This window comes from Phragmites australis, chromosome 18 (genome assembly GCF_958298935.1).
Source record: "Phragmites australis chromosome 18, lpPhrAust1.1, whole genome shotgun sequence".
Taxonomy (NCBI): domain Eukaryota; kingdom Viridiplantae; phylum Streptophyta; class Magnoliopsida; order Poales; family Poaceae; genus Phragmites; species Phragmites australis.
Genome location: NC_084938.1, coordinates 20,712,895 through 20,737,989, shown reverse-complemented (window position 1 = coordinate 20,737,989; position 25,095 = coordinate 20,712,895). Strand labels below are relative to the sequence as shown.

The window sequence follows — 25,095 nt, the reverse complement described above, 5'->3', positions numbered from 1 at the left end:
GCCTAGAGTGAGCTCGGAGGGGAGGACCGCCTCAGCGCCATAGACGAGGAAGAATGGAGTCTCCCCGGTGGCGCGGCTTGGCGTGGTCCGATTAGCCCATAGCACGGCGGGCAGCTCGTCCACCCATCCCTTTCCGTGCTTGGCGAGCACGTTATAGGTCCGGGTTTTGAGGCCCTTCAGTATCTCCGCGTTGGCGCGCTTGACTTGCCCGTTACTCCGAGGATGAGCGACGAAGGCGAAGCAAAGCTTGATGCCGAGGTCTTCGCAGTAGTCCCCGAACAGGGCACTCGTGAACTGGGTGCCGTTGTCGGTGATGATCCGGTTCGGGATGCCAAAGCGACTAGTGATGCCGCGGATAAACTGGAGCGCCGTGTTTTTGGTCACCTTGATGACTGGGACCGCCTCCGGCCACTTGGTGAACTTGTCGATGGCGACATATAGGTACGCATAGCCCCCGATTGCTCGGGGGAATGGACCCAGAATGTCCAACCCCCAGACCGCGAAAGGCCATGACAGGGGGATGGTATGAAGAGCCTGAGCTGGCTGGTGAATCTGCTTTGCGTGGAACTGGCACGCCCTGCAGCGCCGAACCAGCTCGGAAGCATCCTGGAGAGCTGTAGGCCAGTAGAAACCTTGCCGGAAAGCCTTCCCGACCAGCGTGCGGAACGATGAATGGCCACCGCACTCGCCCTCGTGGATCTCAGCGAGAAGATCGCCGCCTTCTGCCCGGGAGATGCATTTCAGGAGGACACCTCCTGCGCCACGCCGGTAGAGATCCCCATCTACTATGGCATAGCGTCTGGACTGCCGAGCAATTCTTTCGGCAGACGCCTCATCCCCGGGAAGGAACTTTTCCTTCAAGTACCCTCGGATGTCAGACATCCACGAGGCATCTTGAGAACATTCGGCGAGTGCAGCGCACTCGCAGGACGGCGGTGCCCTGACGGGGCTTCCCACTGAGGGCACCGCCGGGGTCCCCTGAATTGAGTTTGAGGTTTCCCCTTCGTCCTGTTCGGCAGGCAGGACGGAAGGCCGTGTGAGTCTTTCTTCAAAGACTCCGGCAGGGACGCGCGCACGGGAGGAGGCCAGGCGGGAAAGCTCGTCGGCCAGAGTGTTGTGACGGCGAGGGATGTGCCGCAACTCCAGGCCATCGAAATGCCTCTCCAGCTTCCTGACCGCTGCCACGTACGCCGCCATTTGAGGATCCGTGCACTGGTACTCTTTGGATACCTGGTTGACCACCAGTTGGGAGTCCCCTTTGACCAGGAGGCGACGAATCCCGAGCCCCACCGCAGCCCGGAGGCCGGCGATGAGACCTTCATATTCCGCCATGTTGTTGGACACGCGGAACTGCAACTGCACGACGTACCGGAGCTCTTCACCCGTCGGGGAGGTGAGAACCACTCCGGCCCCTGCACCTTTCAACGAGAGGGAGTCGTCGAAGTGCATGACCTAGTACCCGGGCGCGTCGTGCCCGGGATAGGCAGAGATCTCTTCTGGGACGATATTGGGGACGGGTGTCCACTCTGCCACGAAGTCGGAGAGCGTCTGGCTTTTGATCGCCTAGCGACTGACAAAGTGCAGGTCGAATTCCGCCAGCTCCACTGCCCACTTGACAACACGCCTGGTGCCTTCCCGGTTCCGGAGGATGGGTCCCAGCGGATACGTGGTAACCACCGAGACCTGGCGCGCCAGCTGTCGGAGGACTAACTCCTGTCGCAGGGATCCCGAGAGACCCCTTTTTAGAGATTCGGCCGGGGGGATGATCCTGAATAAGTTCGTCAGAACAATAAATGGGAGTGGAAATAAATGCAACGGCCGGTGGTGAGGGATGATCGACCTAATGCAAAGAGAAATAAATGCACCGGAGTTTAGACAGGTTCGGGCCGCACGGAGGCGTAATACCCTACTCCTGTGTGGATGCAATATCCTTCCTCGAAGGGAATCCTTCAAGGATACGTCTGGTTACAAGGGTATATTGTCTAGCAGAGAGCTTGGGGCTCCCTTGCTCTAGCTCTGCTCGAGCTTGCTTGTGGTGTTCTTCGGATGCTTTCTCGTGTATTTCTCTGATCTTGTTCGCTTTTTTTTCTCAAGGATCGATCCCTTCCTGTGTTATCCATCCTTTCCTTTTATACACTCGCCGACCACGACTTACCCCAAATGGGAAAGAGGGGGCTCAAGTTTCAAGACGCCACGACTGAGAAAGGCGTCATCATTCCCTCTGGGCGAAGTGACAGGGGCAGTGGAAAAAACACGGCGCGCATCCGACCGCCCGTCACTGTGGACGTCCTGGCGCCGTTTGAGAGGGCCCACCGGGCGACCACAGAGGCGCCCGGCGCGCCCACTCTGTCTTGTTCTTCTGTCAGGGCAGGGTGGCAGGCGGAGCGCTTCGATCCTGGCAACGTTATCCCAAAATACCCCGGATGATATGGGACGGGACCCGTGCAATTAATGAACCCACGCCTCCCTGCCAAAGCATGGCAGGGACTGACACTGCGGCGGGAGCAGTTGAGAATGTCAGGATGTCAGGCCGCACATGCCCATTAAATGCGGCCTCGGACCTTTGACTGGTTGACACCTCGCCGATGGGTCCTTCTGGGTCGTCGGGGCATCGGGTGTTCTCGCGCGAACCTTCGGGGAACCGAGTGCTCGGGGGCTGCCACGTGCAGCCCCAAGCACTCTCTCCCGAGCACTTATGTAGAACCTTCGGGGAACCGAGTGCTCGGGGGCTGCCACGTGCAGCCCCGAGCACTCTCTCCCGAGCACTTGTGTAGAACCTTCGGGGAACCGAGTGCTCGGGGGCTGCCACGTGCAGCCCCGAGCACTCTCTCCCGAGCACTTGTGTAGAACCTTCGGGGAACCGAGTGCTCGGGGGCTGCCACGTGCAGCCCCGAGCACTCTCTCCCGAGCACTTGTCTGTTCGGCCCACCGGGGGACTATGGTACTCGGGGGTGAGCGGGCACCTCCCCGAACACTTTCTTCCCGGTATTTGGACTCTGCGGGTCATCGGGGAACTGGGGTGCTCGGGGACCAGAGGCTGCGGCCCCGAGCACCTTCTTCCCGGTACTTAGATTTTCCTCATCCTGCAGGAGGGACCTCACGGGATGGTGACACGTGGTGGATGGCCGGCCTGGTCTCGGGACTCAGGGACCCCCGGTTCCTGATACACCGACATCATAATACTGCATAATTGTAGTCTCATCCGCATCCGGTGGGCATGGATCGAACTATAGCAGCCTATAAATCAGGACATGGAGAGGCCAATATCCTTCATGTCATATTGCACACTAAACCTACAAGATGTAGAGGGCCAATGAAGCATGAATAGCACTAGAACATATGAATTGCATTATATAACAAATGTTTATCTGTCCTGGATATAACTCCTCCACTGCTCCTTTGTTGGTTGCGAAACTACTAATAAGACGCCCCTGATCGGTAACCCGATCAACATGGCCATGTCCCTCAATACTATGACTACTGCTACTCCTCACTCCTCATTTTATAGTGGGCAGCACGCGATGCATTGAACACGACTAGCAAAAAATGATGCATCGACGTGACATGATGCGACAACAAGGCGATGAGATGTGACACGAAGGAATCCCGGTCGTTTTCGGTAAATCGTGTGTCGAAAACAATGGTGTGAGGAATGATGACGTCCTAAGAGAAGGGGTGAATTAGGACAATTAGAAACCTAAACCAAATTGGCTCTAAAAACTTCACAAGATAAACTATCTTAATTTCTATCTAAATGTGCTCTAGATTTATCTAGTGTGTCTATTCTACCGCTCAAGAGGTTTGCTACCTACTCTAGCAAGGTAAATTGTAAGTATGTGAAAAGGTATTTATAGCTTTAAACCTACGACTAGTTGTTGCTCCAATGGCTCACAGAAACTATGAACATCGGATAATCTGGTGACAACAGTAGTACATGCATCGGATCATCCATTGAGTACGGCAGAAGAAACTAGCCGTTGAAACCCACTCAAACTCATTTGCGAATACCGGATTATCCTACGATGACTTACTGAACACTGGACACACGCACTAGATCATTCTATGTATATATGTTCATTTTAAAGCCCTCTGTCAATAATAGTCCAGTGTGTTCATTTTGTGAACAACGATCCAACGAGGCAAAACTCCACTCTAAACTTTTTGTGAATACCAGACCATTTTTCATTATTTTCACTGGATTATCTGGTATAGTACCAGACTGTTTTGATGTAAGCAACAGATTATCTAGTTAGACAAATTTTAGTTGAACGACGTTATGTATTTTTGGTACAACTTTTCGCTCCGAATTCTGATTTTAATGATCTTGGGCTCTATAGAAAGCTTGTGAAGATCTCTGTAAGATTATATAGAAATCCATCCTATTTGACCATATCAAAATTCATAGAACAAGTTCAATTCATTCCTCTCTTTGTTTCAACTTTAGTAACTTCTCTTTTGTTGCATCTATGAGACGTAGTAAAGTATATACTTGACAAACATATTAGCCTTATTAACTATATTATCATTAATCACCAAAACCACATACATACCCTAAAGATGTTCCACTATAATCTTTCTAAGGACATGTTCGCTGCAAGTGGGGCCGGTGATATTCAGCACATGTGGTGCAAAATATGTTCTACTGCCGTATTCGGCATCTCGTGTGTCGAAAACAACTGGGCTGACTTATTTTTAGGGTACGGTGCGTCGAAAATCTGTTTCGGTAAATAAGGTGTCGAATAGGTATATTAAAATTGTAAATACAATAATATGTTATCCATTTTAATAAATATGATTAAATATATTATCTGCTTTTTAGATTTTTACCGTTGAAAGAGGTCCCTGTCCTGTGCCCTCAACTGGTAGATAGTATAAGTTGGATTCAGCAGTGATGCACTGATGTGACCATACCCCAGTTGAGTAGAAGTTCCTGGCTCCGGCCATCGCCCAATAATCATACGCGTAGATGCCTAGTGCAAGAGTAGCATTTGGCCACCATCTTTCGGTTGGCTCCGGCTTTCTTGGCCGTCTTGGATTAGTGGAATCTTGACGGCGAGTGATCGTCGTGTCCAATGGCTCCCGTGTGTTGACTGCTCCATCTGTCAGGAATCCACTGGATATTGGTGTCCTGTAATACTTGGTATGGGGGTAAAGAGGTGTGTGTGTTCTCAACGACCACAGCAGACGATCCGTTCTGTTGCGATGCAGGAGCACTGATGAAAGGGATCGCTGCTCCCAATTACTAGTGCAGTACAATGGATGATTTGCTCTCAACTACCAGTGCAGTACATGATCCGATTCAGTAGTGGTGGTAACGTAGCGATCAAGCGATGTGATCGTTCCCAGTTCAGTAAGCACCTAACTCCAGCCATTGCCCAATAATCGAACAGCAAGGCTTCTCGCGTAGCACTGGTTTTTTTTACAGAGATTTTGCAGGATCTTTGTCCCCAACTCTCATTCCGGACAAAAGGCCGGAATTGGTTTCCTTTATCTAAAAAAACTCCCATTCCGTGCTCGTCCTACCATATCGGAACACGTGTGCAGCCCCCCGGTCACGCTTCTTGAATCTTGAGCGGTTGGAAACTTGGAATCACGGAGGAGCAGCCGTGTATGAATGTGACCTTTCTTGCTCCCATCGTGTTCGAATGTCGTCGTCGATGTCATGGACTGTTCGACTTTCAAGGCGGTCGGAAACGCCGACCTACCGCTGTCGTCTGGGTAAATCAGTAACAGCTGCTTACTTTTCAATGAAATGAAACGAAGTGAGCACCAAGCAACCACAGCACACGGTATCTCGTGTTGTCATGGTGTTTCAATCATGGTAGTAATTTTTTTTTTAGTACTGCTTGATTGTAGATAGCCTGGTGTTGGTGGACGAAAAGGAGGGGAACGAGATCTCCGGCTGCAATTGCGATTGCTCAATCCCGGTGAGGTTGGCATGTGTTATTTTTTGCAATATGCAACTTGTTATGGCTCCTTCTGGATTCTTTTTAGTCTTCTAGATCGGCTGGCTGCTTGACGGTAAATTAAACCACCTCCATGTACTTAGAACAAGTCCTTATCGTGCTGGAGCTGACACTTGCTCAGAAAGTAGCGACGCTTTACGGACTCTCTCTGGAGAGAGCTCTCCAGAAAAGGCTATAGAGGGATAGAGGCGTCCGAAGGGTGATTTCTCGTTGTCCACGGTCATCGTCTATCGTGCTTATTCCTCTCATTTGGTGTCTCTCGGTGTATCAGGAACCAGGTCCCCGAGTCCCGAGATCAGACCAGCCACATGGCGTCATTCTGCGAGATCTTTCCTGTAGGACGAGAAAAGTTCAAGTTCCGGGAGAAGGTGCTCGGGGCCACGGTCGGTGGCCCCCTGAGTCCCCCAGTTCCCCGATGATCCACGGAGTCTAAGTACCGGGAAGAAAGTGCTCGGGAAGGTGTGCGGTCACCCCCGAGCACCCTAGTTCCCCCGACGTTTAGAAGAGCTAAGTTTCGGGAGAGAGTGCTCGGGGCTGCGTAGCAGCCCCCGAGCACTCGGTTCCCCTAAGGTCCGTGTAAGAGTGCTCGGGAGAGAGTGCTCGGGGCTGCACGTGGCAGCCCCCGAGCACTCGGTTCCCCGAAGATCCATGCAAGAGTGCTCGGGGATGTAAACAGTACCCCCGAGCACTCGGTACCCTGACGACCCAGGAAGGCCCCCGAGGGACCCACCGTCGAGGTGTTAATCGGTCAAAGGTCCGAGGCCGCATTTAATGAGCGTGCGTGGTCTGACATCTCCAACTGCTCCCGCCGCGTCAGTTCCTGCTATGTTCTGGCAAAGAGGCATGGGGTCATTAATTGCACGGGTCCCGTCCCGTGCCATCCGGCTTATCTCAGGATAGCGTCGTGAGGATCAAGATGTTCCGTCTGCCGCACTGCTGTGGCAGGGGAACAAGACAGGGCGAGCACGCCGGGTTGCTCTGCGGCTGCCCGGTGGGCCCTCTCCACAGCGCCCGTTGCCAGGGCATTTATGGTGACAGGCGACCGGGCGTGCGACGCATTTTCCACCCCCGGTCACTTCACCCAGAAGAAATGATGACGCCCTTTCCATTCATGGCGTCTTGGAACTCGTGCCCCCTCCTTTCCGTTCGGGGCATGTCTCGGCCGGCGGGTACTTAAAGCCGCCGGCGGCACAGAAGCAAGGGGCGGGCCATACGAACATCAATCGGTAGAGACCAACATCAAAAAAGACGAACAAGACCAACAACGAGAGACACTGTGAGCAAGGTCGAGCACAGTTCCAGCCGAAGAACTAGAAGCTCCAGGCTCTTAGTTAGGCCACAATTCTTGTAACCAGCAACACCCTTGAGAGACTTCCTCAGGACAGTTATAGCATTTATACAGGAGTAGGGTATTACGCCCCCGCGCGGCCTGAACCTGTCTAAACTCCAGTGCATTTACTCTTTCTTGCACTAGGTCAACACCCCCACCACCGGCCGTTGCATTCATTCCTATTTATTTCTCCGACGAACTTATTCAGGATCATCCTCCGGCCAAATCTTAAAAAAGGGGTCTCTCGGGATCCCTGTGACAGGAGTTAATCCTCCGACAGTGTCCGTCTGTCGTGCTTGTTCCTTCCTTTAGCATCGTCTCCGACGTCGGGGGAGAAGGTCGTTCCTCCACGGGTTCATGTATAGTAGTCTCTACTTTTTAGTTGTTGTAGGGCTATAGATTTAGGTTTGTGTGTGTTGTCGAAGCCAGCGACTCACTGGTTTTTGTTTCTTGTCGTTGTCTCGCATAGACTCTTCGATAGAATTGTTAGTCTAGGTGAGCTCGCTGGTGACTTCTGTATTAGGTTGGTTTGTTTGGTTTTATATGTTTGGGGATGCTTTGATCTCATTACTGTTTGTTTGTGGATTCAGGTTGTCGAGGCTTGTTTCAGTGGTAGCTGTTCTAGTTTCCTCGATCGACTTTGATGCTGATGCTATTGATTTTCGTTCAGCATTCAAATACGTTCTAACTCGTCTTGGGTCTCGAGGCGTTGTCTCTTGCGGCTTCTTCCATGTTTTGGAGCTAGTCGTCAAGGTTGGCCAAAGGGTTGAGATACTGCATCGACAACTACTTTGTTGCGTCTCGGTGGCGTAGGGTCCATGATAGATGGGTTTGCTCTTTCGTTAAGATTCCCTGGGTGCCCTTTTTATTTATTTCCTTTTCTTTCAGGATTTTATTGGAAGTTAGATTGTACTATGCTTTCAATTTAATATAATTTCCATCCCGTTCGAAAAAAAAATAGCGACGCTTTCATTACCTGAACCTGTAAACATCCCCACCAAACCAGGAGATAACTAGCCATATCAGATACGGTATCAGCGTGATTTTCCATCTCGCCGGGGAATCGCGGATGACTGACTGACACTGGATGGAGTGCATGAGTAGTCGTGCACACGGCAGCAACAGACAAGCGTGATTTCAGGATAGCTGGATGCCATGCTCCACTCGCTGAAGAGTGCAGCAGAGACCCACAACAGGCGAAGCATGACCTGCCATGCCAATTCTGGTGCGTGGTACATCGAGCATATCAAGCCATGGAATCGGACACGCTCATGGCATAGTGGAGCCAGATCGTGTCCAGAACTCCAGATTATCCACAAGTCCCACAGCTAGCTTCACCACTAAGAGCAGCTCCAATACTAACCATTAAAGTATATTTTTTAAAATTTATACAAATTCTATCGTTCACAATTTCTCATAATTACATATGAAAGAGTTGCTGAGGTTACGCTTCATTCTTCAAAAGATAGCTCTAAACACTAAGCGAACTCTATCTTAACATACCTCTTCTCTATAAGTTATAAAAAATTATAAATAATGGAACTTTTATAAATTTTAAAAAATATACTTAGCTAACTCTAATCTCTTTAGTCCATTGTGATAAGAAAGAAAACAGTTGACCCTACAACCTACGCTGGATATTTCCTACCATGCCCACACCGCGTTAACAAGTTCCGATTGATCTAGATAACGCGAGCATCCTTACCCAACTTTGAATTTCTAGAAAGGAGGAAGGGTTTTTTCCTCCTAAAACGAGGGTATCAGTGATGATGATATTATTAAAAAAAAGAAGAGAGTTAATTCAGTAAAGAAAACTAAATCTGAAAACTTAACAACTATATAATGAATTTAGATTCAACTGATGAAATACCCACAATATGAATATTCGGACAATAAAAACTGAACGCTACGACACACTAGAACAAAAGGGAAAGATTTAAGACATGTTCAATTCAATATCATACATTGCCACATCTATTTAACAAACCTTGCCTACGGCGTCCTAAGGTGTGGCGTACAAGTCTATGATAAACGGAGTTAAATATTGAAAAACCATAATAAACTAAAAATCCGATTAACCAAACAGCTGCCACGTAAAATCTGGTAAAGTGTGGCAATTTAAAATCTCGTATCGACGTCAATAGTGTGCGCGCGCGTGCGCTTCGGTTGGAAACTGGCACCGTTCTCAAAGGCGCACCGCGCGCAATGTTCAAAGGTAGATTCCACAAACGCCGACGCCGCGTAGAAAACGAACCGCCATAATCGGAACCGAGGTAAGGCATCATTGCTCACAAAGTCGCAAGTGAACCGGCGAAGAAGCCGCAGCTGCAGACTGCGGTGCTGCTGAGATAGTAAACGAGCTGGACTGGGTCCAACGCGTGCAGGACCATTACATTGAAGACGCAGCCAGGGCCACTCTGACTCGCACGCGGATTTGGGCGAGCGGCCAGGCGCGCTGGCGTCGACACGGGCAGGCAAGCGAGGCCACAAGGCTCGCGCGGCGCGGGACGGTCAGCGGCGCACTACGCCGATCGTAATCTCTCTCGACGCGCGGGCTACATGGCACGCCGGTACAGGGCACGGCAGCTTTTCCTCCGCGGCCGGTGCTGCCTTTAACCGACGGTGTCCAGAGGGAGCTACCGCGAGTGCCCTCCTGCCACACCGGCCTCTCGATGGGGAGTGGCGGGGCCTTCGCCGTTCGGGGCCCCTGGATGCTTGGACACCGATCGAGCGCGGACGGCCGGGTTCCGGTTTTCTCGTGGTGCTTGCTCGTGGCATGGGCCATGCGGGACAGTCGTGCGAGCACCTTGTGTGGCGCTCGTACATTGCCAGGGCTTCTTTTTGCCACGAGCTGGGGGTGTCACTGGTAGTGGCAGACCTCTTGTAGACGGTAGGATCGCCTCACCTAACCCCCAGCTCAGGTGTGGAGGTGGCTTAGCCAATGCCAGGGTTTTGGTTTTACAATATATTTTCGTTCACAACGGGGAACACAAGGGAAAAACAAGCGCGGCAGGGATATTGCCACATACCAAACGGACATCCTTATCTTATATAGGTTTTAGGAATCAAAGAAAAAGGAAATATTTGCTTTCAGAACTACAAGAATTCGCGAAATTTCAATGAAATTTCAATTAAAATAATCACAACTTAAAATTGTATATTTGTGGTCCAATTTTGTCACGGGAAGTACTTCCAATGATTGTTCTGATTAAAGTGTGGTGCTATCAGGACGACTACCGATCTCTATATTAAAGTGGTGATATATTCTTCAATTATGTTTTATTTCTAGCCAAGTAAGATGCAATTTCTCAATGTTTCTAAACCACTTAACGGACAACAATTTTATACCTAACGTGTGTAGTTAGTTCATATAATAAACTACAGTGCAAGATTAAATATACTCTATGTGTTTTGCACTTTAGCTGTTCATTTAAAGAAGCAAGGTTGCTGATCTCACGGTGGCGAGGTAATTCTCAGCCCTTCATGCAAAATCACGTGGTGGTGGCGCGATGGCGTCGATCGATCGACGTCCATCCATTCGCCCAGACAGCAGACACAACAACCGGAAGAATTCAAATTCATATGAGAATCCCTATCCCTCTCCTTCCCAAATTAACACCACACAAGTCAGAGTAATTTCTGCCTGTCCAAGTCGAGGGGATGGCGGCCGATGTGCTCCCGTGAGTCGATATCTCGCCGCTTTTCAACAGAGTTAGATGTCATCTTCGGTGGCTTGGTCTGGGCTTTGAACTCCTGATCTTGGCGGTTCTTCTCCACCTCCTGTGGTCCGACGAGCGGCACAACGATCGGTTGTGAAACCATCTTCAACGGTTTCCCTTTAGGGACCAAAATCCCTTCACGACGGGATTTTCGTTCCCTTCAGCGCTCCAACAGTTTCCCTTCATGGTTCCTGTCACGACGGGATTCCCAGGGTCATTCCCTCCAGGATGGGATTCTCTCTCCTTTCACTTCGCGATTCCCCTCTAGGGGAAACTGTTGGAGATGAGAGGAAATAAAGGGAATAAGAACGAGGAAGAGAATCGGAAAGGGAACGAAATGAAGGGAATATAGTTGGAGATGGTCTGAAGAGGGTGAAGCGGATGACTCTGTGGTGCTTCAATGTATTTTTCTGTTTTGCTATGGTCTTTTTTGCAAAAGTTTGTAACTAGAGAAGGGGTTGGTAGAGGACCTTTTTGTAATTTCAACCTTCTCGAGAGAGTGTTCTGTCAACCCAGGGGTATAGCCTCTATGCTTTAACCTATTTTAATTGGGCTTCCTGCCCCTTCCGCTCAAAAAAAAGTCACATTAATTTCAATCCATTGCTAAAATCAAAACTTTAATTTCAATCCATTGCTAAAATCAAAACATTAATTTCAATCCACTGCTAAAATCAAAGCCATGCCTTTTCATTTCAATGCCACGAGATAATGCAATTGAACGCAACAACACACGCCGTGGATTTCCACTGATATTCTCCCGGCAGACCAAAAGCAGGCGGCGGCGGCGGCGGTTGCACAGACACGGCGCCGACGATGACTAGACGCTAGCTCCAGTGTGCTACAGCGCCAGTACACAAACACGTAGCATTCGTCCATTCATCCATCACGCCGCGGGCACAGGGCCGGGGTCGTGGCCGCGCGCGTCGTGCAGCGCAGGCCGTTTCGCCCACGCGGAGGCGTACGAGACCGCAACGCAATGCGTGCGTACGCTGACAGGTATACGTCGTCGAAGACGGTAGGATCGCCTCACCTAACCCCGGATCGCGATCCCGCCGGCGGGGGCCACGGCACTGTGCTTATCCACCTCGCTGTCTCAGCTACTCACGCACACGGACTGCACTCACCTTGCTCGCGTCTCTTCTTTCCCCTGGTCTCGCCATCGCGGTCTAGCTCCTCGATCGCCTTGGCTTATAAATTCCGCACCACTCCAACACACCGCCCCTGTCAGAAAGAGTCCTTACCAAACCTACCTACTCACTAGCTTCGGCCGTAGCAGGAACCTAAAGACTAAACTGATCAACTTCCTCTGCCTATCGCTCTGCTTCCGCAATACTCCACCGCGTGGTAGCGCTTTCGTGACGAAAAGAGCAGTAGCTAGGGAAGACGAGAACTGATCATCGTCGTCAAGATGACCGTCGTCGACGTCGCCTCCGCCGGCTCCGGCGCCGATGCCGCCGTGGTGGGGAACGGGCAGACCGTGTGCGTCACCGGCGCGGCCGGGTACATCGCGTCGTGGCTGGTCAAGCTGCTGCTCGAGAAGGGGTACACTGTCAAGGGCACCGTCAGGAACCCAGGCATGCACGGACGCTTCGCACATGCGCACACTAGCTACTTTCTTTTGTTTGGTAGAGTCATATATTGTAAGAACTAAGGCAGCTGATTAACGTACGTTGGGTTCTTGGTCTGTTAATGGCGATGTCAGATGACCCGAAGAACGGGCACCTGAAGGCGCTGGACGGCGCCGCCGAGCGGCTGATCCTCTGCAAGGCCGACCTCCTCGACTACGACGCCATCTGCCGCGCCGTGCAGGGCTGCCAGGGCGTCTTCCACACCGCCTCCCCCGTCACCGACGACCCTGTGAGTAGCGCTTGATCAGCGCGCAGCGAACTCAGCATCACCTTGCCACCGTGGCTTAGATAGTGACGTACGCATTACATGCATGCAGGAGCAAATGGTGGAGCCGGCGGTGCGGGGCACGGAGTACGTGATCAACGCGGCGGCGGAGGCCGGCACGGTGCAACGGGTGGTGTTCACGTCGTCGATCGGCGCCGTGACCATGGACCCCAACCGCGGGCCCGACGTGGTCGTCGACGAGTCGTGCTGGAGCGACCTCAAGTTCTGCAAGGAAACCAGGGTACGGGCTCGGTCATTTTTCTCTACCTCCCCGAGCAGCTTTGCTACCTTTTTTCTACAGAAAACAAAAAGAAAAAAGAAACTAAAGCTAGCTATCATGAGATAGGTGCGTTTTTAGTTATTATCACTACCTACCACCCCTAAAGAGTTCGACTTTTGAGGCAGCCAATGAAAGTGCTCATGGATCGTGTCTGCCGAGAGCACTAGATTTGAATAATTCCGTTCTCCCTAGTGATGCACCAGTTCAAAGAAAGGTGCAGCAAACTAAGGTTAAGAACAACCTGCTCATGTCACGCGGGTGCATGTAACGCACGTAGCACCTGCATGAGGCCATGGCGGTAGACACACGTGCGGCATGGCAGAACCACACCATGTAGAACAGTAGAAGAAATGGATCACGCACGCACGAAACTTACAAGGACGCGGAAACTACCTCTGTTTCTTCTGCGTTTCGCTTTCGAAGACGAGTAGGACTGTTCTGGATATTTCAAAATCTGACACCTTGTTTTTTGAACACGTACACGCATGCATGAACTTTTTGAAACAACCTGACAAAAATCAAAATTCGAACCTAGCCCTGTTACTTGAATTGCTAGATGCATGATTGTGTGGCCCGCCAAGTGAAAGGCAGCAGTTCTACTAGCAGGACATGGGTGCGTCTTGGAAGTCCACCCGGGCATGTGCGGTGCACAATTTTAACGTGTAGCGTCAACCCGTCATATGCCATGCATGGAACATTCAGCTTAGCGTATTTAATAAAACATCTTATAATTACCAAAAAGTATGTCTCCACACTTATATTTCCGGCGAAGCATACACCCCTCAATAACCTCTTTCGTCAACTAAGAAAAACGAATAACTCTTTTTTCGTAGGCCCCATGAACTATTCCAACATCCTAATTATTCCGCCATGCATCCAAAAAAAGTTCTAACCCTTGCGCGATAATTCCGTCAGCATGACACAACGGTACTTGAACAGTTCACTTGCCCAGTGTACTGCATCTGCATGGCCTTTCCCAAACTAGCTTCTGTTGCATCTGCCATTGCGGTCCAATTACTAACCATGTTGGTCCGCCGTACGTCCTTGGCGACTTGGTCTGTGCGCGCGCAGAACTGGTACTGCTACGGCAAGGCGGTGGCGGAGCAGGCGGCGTGGGACGCGGCGCGTCAGCGCGGCGTGGACCTGGTGGTGGTGAACCCGGTGCTGGTGGTCGGCCCGCTGCTGCAGCCGACGGTGAACGCCAGCGTCGCGCACATCCTCAAGTACCTGGACGGCTCTGCCAGCAAGTTCGCCAACGCCGTGCAGGCCTACGTCGACGTCCGCGACGTCGCCGAGGCCCACCTCCGCGTCTTCGAGAGCCCCACGGCGTCCGGCCGCTACCTCTGCGCCGAGAGCGTCCTCCACCGCGAGGGCGTCGTCCGCATCCTCGCCAAGCTCTTCCCCGAGTATCCCGTCCCCATCAGGTAACTTAAGTGAACCTAGCTTCTAATTGATGTCTTAATCATTTTATTAATTAAACGAATGGTCTACATTAATAACGTGACTATTCTATTACGATAATATTTAACTAAAAATTACTCTCTTTTTATTATTTATTATATTTTATTTGAACTCTTTATTTAAATATTTTGCTTCCTGAATCATATAGAAATGAAACCGCTATTTTTTATTACGAATTTAACTATTTATTAGTCGTGTTTGATATGGATTCTTTGATTTAATATAGACCATTAGATAACAACGGGAGGTTTTGATTTTTTTTTCTCTGATTAATATGATAATTTTGTGACCTTAAAAGTAAATATGATAGTTTTTTAACACTTAAATAATAATATAATAAATTTGGCTAGTTCGTCTACTTAGACGTGTCATCGTGATTGTTTAGTTAAGGGGGCGTTGGGCATTAAGTAACGACTGATTAGGTGGCGAGTAAGCATACTTATTAACTAGGTGGAGCCGCTGGCCGTGGTAGGTAAGGATGGGTAAGACTGGCCGGGCACGATCAGCGGTAGAGCAGCTTTCAGCTCCGTTTAGCATGTAAACGAGTGATCGTCATCTGCAGCAGGCAGTGGGTTCAGGTGAACCGACACCTAGCCCTGACGCTGCCTTTAGCGTACTGCACAAGGGGCACAAAATAGCACAAGGCTTGGAGCAGAACCCGACTCCTAGCCCTGACGCTGCCTTTAGCGTACTGCACAAGGGGCACAAAATAGCACAAGGCTTGGAGCAGAACCCATTTGTTAGGTCCTAGGTACTGTTATAAGGCGACACATTTGCCACTGAAAAATGTCTCGAGACTTTGCAAGGACTAGCTGATACGTGCGCGTCTCCGTCTAGGAAAGTTGGTGAGCTTATTCCCGCTGCAAGCCACAACTAACTCAACCAGTATTCAGAATCCCTGCTTGCCTGGCCGCTACTCTACTGCTATCTGTCTTGCAAGTGCAAGTGGTGGCTGCGTGCCGTCAGTGGACAGTGAGCCCTTGACGAGTAGCTGTCCGAATGGTAGAAATGTGTAGCATCAGAGCAGGAGAAGTAGCGTGTGGTTTTGCAATCCAGATGGCCATTGTCCTGTCTGGCTTGTTCTTTTCGGCAGGTGCCGTTGGCAAGTTCAAGTACGGTTGGTGTAATAAGAGCATGGAGAAAACACAACTCAAAATGCACTGGTACCCAGCCTTACTTGCCCAATTTTGCTGCCATTTGCTTATAGAATTATGTAAGAGAATAAGTTTAACAAAGCTTAGAAAACAAAGGAAAAAACACAGAAAATTCTTCGGAATTTTCTCATCAGCTGTCAGCTATTTTTTCCCTTTAATTTACTAACAGAGTTTTCGAGGCAAAAAATTATTGTATATATAATAGAAATTTCCTGAATCGCTTTCCTCACCACCCTAATCATTTATTAGTTAACCGCACAAACACTTGAATCTAGCATGGCTCCTAGTCTGATTGGTCGTAGTGAGACCTAATTTTGACCTTGAAGCATCAACACGTAAGAAAGCAAAACAATACAGTCTCCCCTGCAATCACTTTTTCTTACCTCAGTACCTCTAGTAGATTGAGACACAACTAATCGTTACACAAGCATGTTGAAATTACTCCCCATCCTCCAATATTGGTTTCAACCAAATCATGAACCGAGAGGTAGTTTCATTCAAAGATACACACATGGAAGATGTCGACGTTGAAGTGCCACTAAAGGAAGCAGGATAGATTGGCTGGGATTCTTTCTTTACATAGATGAAATATAATTCCCTTATCTAAAAAAAAGGAAGCAAAATAGACCAGAACACTTTGAATTTCTAATGCATTAGCAATAGCATTATGTTGACAAGCAACTTAGTCGCGGGAATATTCAACTTTCTATTGTGGCGAACCACGTAGTTGCAACTTGCAACAGCTGTGGACTAAAAAGGATCCGTTTATTTGTACCTTTCCCTGGTATGAATCCTGTGAACCGTCCTGAATGTGGCTGATGTTTATTCAAGATCCTTGACAAAGTCTATATGATTGTTTCAAAGATACGTTGTCGACAGGTCTGATGACGTGATCTTACCTCACCAACAAAACCTGACCTCAAGATCCACCAGTACAACCATATGCTTTGGGTCCAAGGAATTGAAAGGAATCTCAGCTGCTCACAGGACGCACCCTGTGTTTACACTAGAAGAGACGTCATTTTGTGTAGTGAAATATGGCAAGAAAAGATAAAAACAATAGACAAAAAAGTGAATATTCATGCAGGGATCTTGACCTGTACTGTTGGCTTGGTCCTGTGACGTTTTACAACTGAAACCTAGCTACTACTTCAGTTAAACACTTTTGGTTATTGCTGATGAGGGTTTGCTTCATGTCGTCAGGTGCTCCGACGAGGTGAACCCGCGGAAGCAGCCATACAAGATGTCTAACCAGAAGCTCCGGGACCTCGGGCTCGAGTTCAGGCCGGTGAGCCAGTCGCTGTACGACACGGTGAAGAGCCTCCAGGAGAAGGGCCACCTGCCGGTGCTAGGCGACGGAGAGCAGATGGAGGCGGAGAAGGAAGCCCCGGCCGCCGAGATGCAGGGAGGGATCGCCATCCGATCGTGAGGCAGGTTATACCACGAAGAAACAGGAAACGATGTTCATACTGCCTTGTGAACCGAGTAGTGCTTGTTTGTTGTCTGATGTTCTTACGGTCCCACTCTAAGACCTGTAACGTCGTGTTTGTTCATGTGGACTATAGTGAGTGAATAAATACGGTTAATATTTATAAATGAAAATGCACTGTGGGGAACTCCCCCACACTTTCGCGTGAAAAATTGTTACCGAAATTACTGGTTTGAATCATTTGACATACCCCCTGACATGATCCAAAGTAATCTTTAGATAAATAACAAAATGATGAAACTTGTATTTTAACTTGCTCAAACATAAGGTACAAGCTATACGTGGTTAGAATTTGGAAAGGATGACAGTGTCAGGAGGCCTTGGATTATAAAAATACCAAACAAACTTGTACTGTTCATGTTAGGTAGCCAAATTGAATAAGAGAAATTAGATCCATTATTGGCTGATGCAAGAGCAGCTATATAAAAAAAGAAAGTCTAACGTCCATCCTTGATCATAACAAACTATTCACAGTGCGTTACAGGATCTTCACAACTCATTAAAACAATTACAGTTGACAGCCAACCAAGATCACAAACTCTGGAGTTAAATAACAAGATCAAATAAGAAAATAAAAGGGAAGGACACAACAAAGAGCACTTAATAAAGAGGCCGGAGCTGTTAAACAAGTGAGTTGGTGAACAGAGAGGAGACAGGAGAGTACCAATCAAGGGACCTGGAGTACAACAATGTCCCAACACCAACTCCATTTTGTGACCCTTTTTTTCCTCTATAAACTAAGTAATGAGGTCATTGAGGACAAGGAATCAACAACAATCAATTAGAATCAAGTATGACATTAAATGGAGTGATGCTGCATCATTATCATCAGAGAGCAACAAACCTTACACAATGTCATAAGTCACAACCTAACACACCAAAAAAAAAAAAGAAGAGAGAGACCGACTTGTGTCCTGAGCTGACAGAACCCAGCATAGGAGATGCACACAAACAAAAACCCTTGCTGAACTAAATATAGGTCACTCAGAAATATGAGTTGCCGTTATAGTAATGTCCAGCTGATACTTGATTGTGACCTTAGAAACAAATAAAACGGTAATAAAAGCAAGGGTCAATAGTATGAGCTCTAAATCCAAAGTGGCACAATTTTATATGTCTGGGTCAAAAGTGAATTGTTGGGCTTTGCAGAAGACAAGAAAAATATAGTATTTGAAAAAAGAACATGTCAAAAGTGACATTTCATTGATATTCATCGTTATATAATTGATGCAGAAATGGAAGAAATTGCTGAGAAAAGAAGAACAAGGCATGGTGGATTGGATGTGCAATGGATTGGGCGATCAGGGGTGAAGGCTGAAGACATCATCAGAGCATGGGAACTGCGCCGAGGGGACAATCAAAATAAGAAGATGGAGGTTTATGAGGTAAAGAAGGCTCAAGTTGCACTGACATGAAAAGCTGAGGCACTTCGGTCTGTAGTTTCGCTGCCTGTGAAAAGCCTATGTTGAATCTATCCTTTGCTTTACTTGAAGCTTAAACTACGAGTAGCTTTTTAAAAGGTTCAATCCCTCCAACAAAGTGCTCATAGCGTCTCGGGACAGTTTATATTTGTCATTTACTCAATCTAATTAGACACAGTTTTCATAGAGGGATTAAAAAGAATTATTTGCCACAGTCCCTCATTGCATGTCATATTATTTTTGCACTTTAACTATATGAAAATAAAATCCAGGACGGTGCATCCCCTTTTCTTATGTTTTAAACCTATACATGCTAAATGACAACAGATCTAATTCTAAGGCACTATGACGGATATAAAAAAGAAAATCATTATAAAGCACCACATCCGTGGAGAAAAACATGCATATAGTGATTGAACCAGTGATTGTCTGAAGTCTCCTTACTATAGAAAAATTCAAATGGTCTTTCACTCATTCATCTTCTAGTGTAAATCAACAGGTGATTTAATTTTCCGATGTCAAAAATTGGTTCTCTATATTAAGTTGAATGATAAAATGTTATTCAGTCAGCTGGTTTGTCAATCACATGGAAAACTACCTAGAATGAAGGCCAATGAAGCGAAACAAAACTCAGCTATCCCTTTCATGATCAGAATTCATATGTATAAGACATAAGGACCAAATAGCAAACTGAGCTGTTAGCAGGCCAAGGATAGATGGAGCTCACTGGGATTCTATTGTCCAGGCATACTCAAGTTATCGATTAACATAGTCTAGTGAATGCGAAGATAGAGCTTTCATGGGCCGTCAAAGTGGTCCATTACTATGTGCAAAATGTGTTCAAAGGACTTCAAGAAAACCACAAGGGCCAAAGCCCTAAGACATCTTGATGCATTAAAATAATAGTTAGATACAGGAAAAGAGGGAATAGAATGGTATAGATGTAGTACCTCCAAGAATATGAAACAATTGTGAATTAGGTTTCAAGTCAACAACACGGTACAAGGGGATGATCCACCAGTGCACTTGTTATGATAAATTGATAATGGACCTAATAGAAGGTCGTCGATAGAAACCGATCATTTTGTCATTATCATGTTCAAAGTAAAGGTTTTTGATTGCCTTATTTCATATCACGAACCTGAATCTTGATTTTACCGTTAAGAACCTCCACAAGTGACTGGCCATATTTTAGAAGAGATATAAAGACGGTAAAGGAATTAAGTTTTTAGGATGATAAAACCGAAATGTAACCCTATTAGTCCAACAAAATTAACAGGTTTCAGTTAAGATGACAAAGAGAAACATAAAGAACATTAAACTTATGTCAGAGAAACTACATTGTGTACTCACTCTCAGTATAATCTATATGGCAACTGGCATTCCAGCAACCAGGTTTTAAGAAACCACTAATCCAATAATATTGGTTTACCCCTCTCCCTTGATCAATTGAAACAAAGCATCAAAGAACATGTGGTCCAACAAGGATTATGAGTGACACTGCAACTGAAATCTCCGCTAAGAATTATGACAACAAAGGTCTTGATTGTGATAAAGTCCGATATAATTCCTTCTCATTCATTAACAATTCCGAGCAACATACTACTGCACATCAGATAAGCATCCATATAAAACAACACTGAGTCTGAAACTAATACTATCGCATCCAGAATTCCAGATACCAAAATAAAACTGATCCAACTCAGCTCAATACCAAGATCAGAACCGCAGCAGGGCTACCTATTGCTTGAAGGTGTAGGGCTGGGGGAGCGAGATGGGGCCCCGGCGGTCCTCGTCGCCGTCGAGCAGCCTCTGCACCCGCTTCTTGGCGCAGTACTCCCGGTCGAAGTGCTTCACCTGCCGAAGAAAATCAAACCCAAGTGGCAATAAGAACAACCAAGAAACGCGCAAATCGTGCAGGGGTTAACCGGCGAGGGCATCGAGGTGGACCGGAGTGAGTACCCAGGTGGGGAGGCAGCTGCTGACAAAGTTGGCGCGGGACTTCTTGCAGTCGGCAGGGTAGAGAAGCCCCATGGTAGCGATCTCGGTGGGCTTCTTGTCCGCGCACTCCTCCACGCACGCATAGAAGGCGTCCCGTGCCTAGCAGAAGACAGAAGCGCCTCTTCCCATCAGTAACGGATAGCAAGAAGGGGAGGAGAGCGGGGCAGGGGAGGGGGTTGAGGGCTCTACCTTGTAGCAGGCCTCGCGGCCCTTGGCGAGGACGTCGGGCATGACGGACCCGTCGGCGCGGCGGTCGTAGTCGGCGTCGTCCTCCGCGGCGGTGGACATCGTCGGCTGCGGAGGGGGTGGGGGGATTTGTTTGGGGAAACGGGGAGGCTGGGCCGGCCCGAGCTGGCAACGGGCCTGCCGGAGGCGGAAAAGCTGCGGTGGTGCCGCCGCGTCCATACGACGTGGGCTCTGCGACGGGGTGTTGGTGCGGCGGCCTAAATGGCCCCATGGGATATGGCCTTTCGTGATGCGAGTGCAGCTCGCCAACCGGTGCGGCCCGGCCAACGAAGTTGTTGGCGGGGGAACCAGGATTTTTTATTTTTATATTTCGAAAATAAAAAATTATAAAAATAGACGTCCGTTTGAAATAATTATAAAACTAGGAAATTGTCGTCCATTTGAAAAAAATAAATATTTTATGAGTATTCAATAGTACTTTGAATTTTAAGAGCAATATAATGTATTATGTCTTTATTTTAAAATTTATCGTTAGTTGGAATGGCAACAGGTGCAGCGGGTGACAGTAGTCTAATTTTACAAATTTTCAAATGAACGATTATTTTTGCAATTTTTTATTTTCGAAATATAAAATAAAAAGCTCGGGGAATCAGAAACGCCAGCTGGGCTGTCGAATTCGTTGGGTTCCAGGTCGTCTGCATGAACGGCGCGGGCAGCTGGTCTGGTGTGTGACTTGTGAGCTGTGAGCTAGCAGGGCGATGTGGCTTTTTGGTGTCGGGTTCTGAAAGACTCTGTGCAATTCAGACATTCCAGAGTTCATCGACAATTTTTTTCTCACGAACTGAACTTTGATGGATTGTCATGCATTGTGTGCATCGCGCGCGCGAACGGAATTGTGTGTGAGTGCAGTGTATCCTCTCATACGTCATGTTTCTTGCTTACAGACAGGAACAATTCCATAAAATATCCATAGTCATACTGCTGTACAACAGCTTTTTTTTTTCAAAATAGAAACGAAATCTTCTGAAAAAATAGAATTAAAAAGAACACAGTCCTGGCCATTCTGACGACAGGATTTTAATTTCATCCCCAGAAAACAGAACATAAGCTTTAAAATAACACAACACATCATAAAAAACAGACAAAGAAGACATAATTTAGTGACGAATCATTATATGACATATCACTTATGTAGCCTTAGATCGAGATCGGACTTTAACTCGTCGCTGATAACAAGTCATCAGTCGTCACTTATCACATTATTGATGGGTATAACTATACTATCACTTATGACCGGATCATAAGTGAAGAGTCTCCCTACATCAGTCATAAGTAATAAGTTATATTATAACTCCACTTATGATTTGATCATAAATAACAGATCTCTCTACACCAGTCATAAGTGTCGGGTCTTTCCGCAGGAGTCATAAGTGACGGGTCATGTTACAATCCGTCACTTATAATTGATATAGATAAGGGGTTATATTCCGACCCATCACCGATGAATTAGTTCTGTTATAAGAGCTGGCTAGCTATTGTGCGCGCAGAACAAACTCAACAGTACTACGCGCATAGTAGATCTGGCGATTTTATTCGATTTCACCAGAAACTCTCTAATATCTTGTTGATTTAAAGTTTGGATTGTTGCTAGATCTTTGAAGGTTTATATCTCCCTATTTCCTCCTCCTCTAACCTCTATTTAATCTTGATTTTTTATACTTTGAGCTATAATCGACTATTTTGCATCTTTATCTAAAATCTTAGTACAAGTGACTTGTATTTATGTTCGATTTGATAATAGATTTGCTCGATCTATACCGCTTCATGTTATAGATCTAATATAATTGTATATAATTTTTAATCACATGCTTAATTATCCAATTAAGATAATTATTAAAGAAGAATAAATGTCTTTACATTATAGATAGTGGGCAGAAATTATATTTACCTTGAGATCCAGACTTGTCTAGAATACCTGGGCGGGGTGAAGTTTCATAAGTGTTGTTTTGGTGGATATGAAAAGGTCATGGTAAAACGGCAATGTATTATCAATATCGTGATTGCAGGAATAATAAAAAGTTTTTAAAACTAGACAATGTGTATGCATATTTGGTCATACGTGAATTTAAAGAGAATTATAAATATTGGAATAAACATGACGATGAAGATCTTAACGAGGGAGAGATGTACCAGACTCTTAATACCAATAATGTGGCTCAAAGACTTATATCGTGTGATATGAATCATAATCTTAAGGACGTGAACATATTAAATTTCAATAATAATAATCTCTTTAGAAATTTGTAGAGAATGTGGTCGGTACAGGAGGATCGATCTGCACCATTAATGAACAGGAAGGTGGGAGCAGCCAATTAGAAAGCATCTTCAAGGAGGAGACTGCTGCAGGCATCATGAGTTCAATGACGAGCTGCTTGCATTGTCTCCGATCGAGCTCCTGGTCTGAGATAACTTCACTGTCGTTCCTCGATATCAAGCTTACATGATCATGCGCAAATTAAAACATCTATGTCCTACAAGATGAACAGAGCAACAAAGTAGTAGCAGTAATCGATCAGTGCTTTCAGAAAAGAAATAAGTACAGACATTGTTCCAACATGTGCAGACCAAGCAACAGATACGAACTGGAAGCAGATCTTTAAATAGCACTTGAGTACCCTAAGATCAGCACTCGTGTACATGAATATGTTTTGTTAGTACCCTAAGATCAGCACTCACATTTTCCCAAAAGAAAAATACTAAACTACTCTGATCGAACGGTACAAAAAATAACATTTCTGAGATCGTTACTAGAGAAATTATTTATATAGATGGTTTAGAAATCTTGTACTGAACATTTTTTAAATTATATGTGAAAAAGAGTTTATACAATCAGATTTGTATAAACGATTTTTAAACCATCTATATAAATAATTAATCTGTACTAATCATTTGTATAGACGATTCTAAAACCAGACAAAAAATAACAAAAATATAAAATTATGACCCATATTTGTTTTTAAAGCAGAATGGCCAGGAAGAGGCTAGAACTGACATTTCATTAGTTGGTATGTAAAGAAGTTGGTATAACACTTATATAGAAAAACTTTCAAACAAAAGTAAAATTACAGTCAGCTCACGGGGATCTTCTTCATACTGAATGGGCTCCTCATCTTTCATACTGAATTGCAATATAGCTTATCCATCTGTGAGTGTCCCCTACAGCATATCAAGCCTTTCAGCTGAATTATATGTAAAGTAATATAGTGCAGGAAAAGTAGCAAAGAGTGATTTAATCAAGAAAGAATGGCAAACAAGGTTTTGCTTTATGCCAAGCAGTTGCCACACTTCTTTTTGCATAGATATCAAAATAGGTTCGAGTTAAAGAAAGTGCTAAACATTATATATATATATGTGTGTGTGTGTGTGTGTGTGTGTGTGTGTGTGTGTGTGTGTGTGTGTGTGTGTGTGTGTGTGTGTGTGTGTGTGTGTGTGTGTATTACGTATGCACGAATCATTAAAAGGATTGCTTAAAGCAAAACCTGTTCATATGCAAATCCTTCACCAACCACACTCCCCAATGCGCACATCAATTAGTGACTGAACATTCTACTTCTTACATAGTATGATGCTATGATTGTTAGTAAAGAGTTCGCAATTATCTTTGAATCAGTGATCGAAATTCACAGCAAAAGTTATCTACTCAGCTTTAAATTTCCATCCCTTCTACTGGAGCATTTGATAAGAAATAAGGGAGTAGTCCAATACAGGCTACTTGGTTACATAAACCATTTCACCTCTTCTAGTTTGTCCACTGAGTATAAGAAATAATGAGCAATTGACAATTAACGCTACCATAATCACTTCATAAATTCATTCTGTAAACATAATATCATAAAAGGTCAAGTGAAGCTAAGTGCATTCCATAAATCCATTATTTCTGTAGTTCAGGTGGGAAAAAGGAACCCATTTGTACTTGTAGATCTGGGTTCCCTATCCTAGCATCATCTAAGTCAACCCCTTTCTGAACTCAGTCACCTTGCTTGCGAATCTGCTCAGCTCACTACCTCTCACCCCGCACTTGTGTAAACAGACCATTTGTCATTGCTAGATCAACGGACTGATTGATCGCAGATCCGCAGAAATCCGAAACAATACCAAGTAAAACGAATCAACAACTTATCCCAGCTACAGAGTA

At 46.5% G+C, this 25,095-nt stretch overlaps 2 protein-coding genes across 3 annotated transcripts; one reads left to right on the top strand and one right to left on the bottom strand.

Annotated features, from left to right (window-relative positions):
- Positions 1 to 12,216: 12,216 nt before the first annotated feature.
- Positions 12,217 to 17,444, top strand: LOC133898693 (cinnamoyl-CoA reductase 1-like). Its single transcript, XM_062339364.1, has 5 exons — positions 12,217 to 12,589; positions 12,718 to 12,872; positions 12,961 to 13,149; positions 14,260 to 14,612; positions 17,007 to 17,444. The coding sequence occupies exons 1-5, from the start codon at positions 12,424 to 12,426 to the stop codon at positions 17,230 to 17,232; spliced, it is 1,089 nt and encodes a 362-aa protein (XP_062195348.1). The 5' UTR covers positions 12,217 to 12,423; the 3' UTR covers positions 17,233 to 17,444.
- Positions 17,445 to 20,229: 2,785 nt separating this feature from the next.
- On the bottom strand, positions 20,230 to 21,134 carry LOC133898694 (uncharacterized). 2 transcript variants are annotated; one of them, XM_062339367.1, is made up of 4 exons: positions 20,904 to 21,134; positions 20,676 to 20,813; positions 20,454 to 20,570; positions 20,230 to 20,318 (listed from the first exon to the last, which is right to left on the bottom strand). In XM_062339367.1, the coding sequence occupies exons 1-3, from the start codon at positions 21,117 to 21,119 to the stop codon at positions 20,454 to 20,456; spliced, it is 471 nt and encodes a 156-aa protein (XP_062195351.1). In that variant the 5' UTR covers positions 21,120 to 21,134; the 3' UTR covers positions 20,230 to 20,318. The 2 variants fall into 2 exon arrangements, with proteins under 2 accessions (XP_062195351.1, XP_062195349.1); XM_062339365.1 differs by having other exon boundaries at positions 20,230 to 20,570.
- Between the last annotated feature and the right edge of the window lie 3,961 nt (positions 21,135 to 25,095).

Excerpts from the sequence above, each read along its gene's own strand:
- LOC133898693 (XM_062339364.1), top strand. The coding sequence starts at position 12,424 with ATGACCGTCGTCGACGTCGCCTCCGCCGGCTCCGGCGCCGATGCCGCC. Across the intron at positions 13,150-14,259 it reads AGTTCTGCAAGGAAACCAGG|AACTGGTACTGCTACGGCAA; the intron begins GTACGGGCTCGG and ends GTGCGCGCGCAG. Across the intron at positions 14,613-17,006 it reads GAGTATCCCGTCCCCATCAG|GTGCTCCGACGAGGTGAACC; the intron begins GTAACTTAAGTG and ends TCATGTCGTCAG.
- LOC133898694 (XM_062339365.1), bottom strand. The coding sequence starts at position 21,119 with ATGGACGCGGCGGCACCACCGCAGCTTTTCCGCCTCCGGCAGGCCCGT. Across the intron at positions 20,814-20,903 it reads GCCGCGAGGCCTGCTACAAG|GCACGGGACGCCTTCTATGC; the intron begins GTAGAGCCCTCA and ends GTCTTCTGCTAG. Across the intron at positions 20,571-20,675 it reads GCAGCTGCCTCCCCACCTGG|GTGAAGCACTTCGACCGGGA; the intron begins GTACTCACTCCG and ends TTTCTTCGGCAG.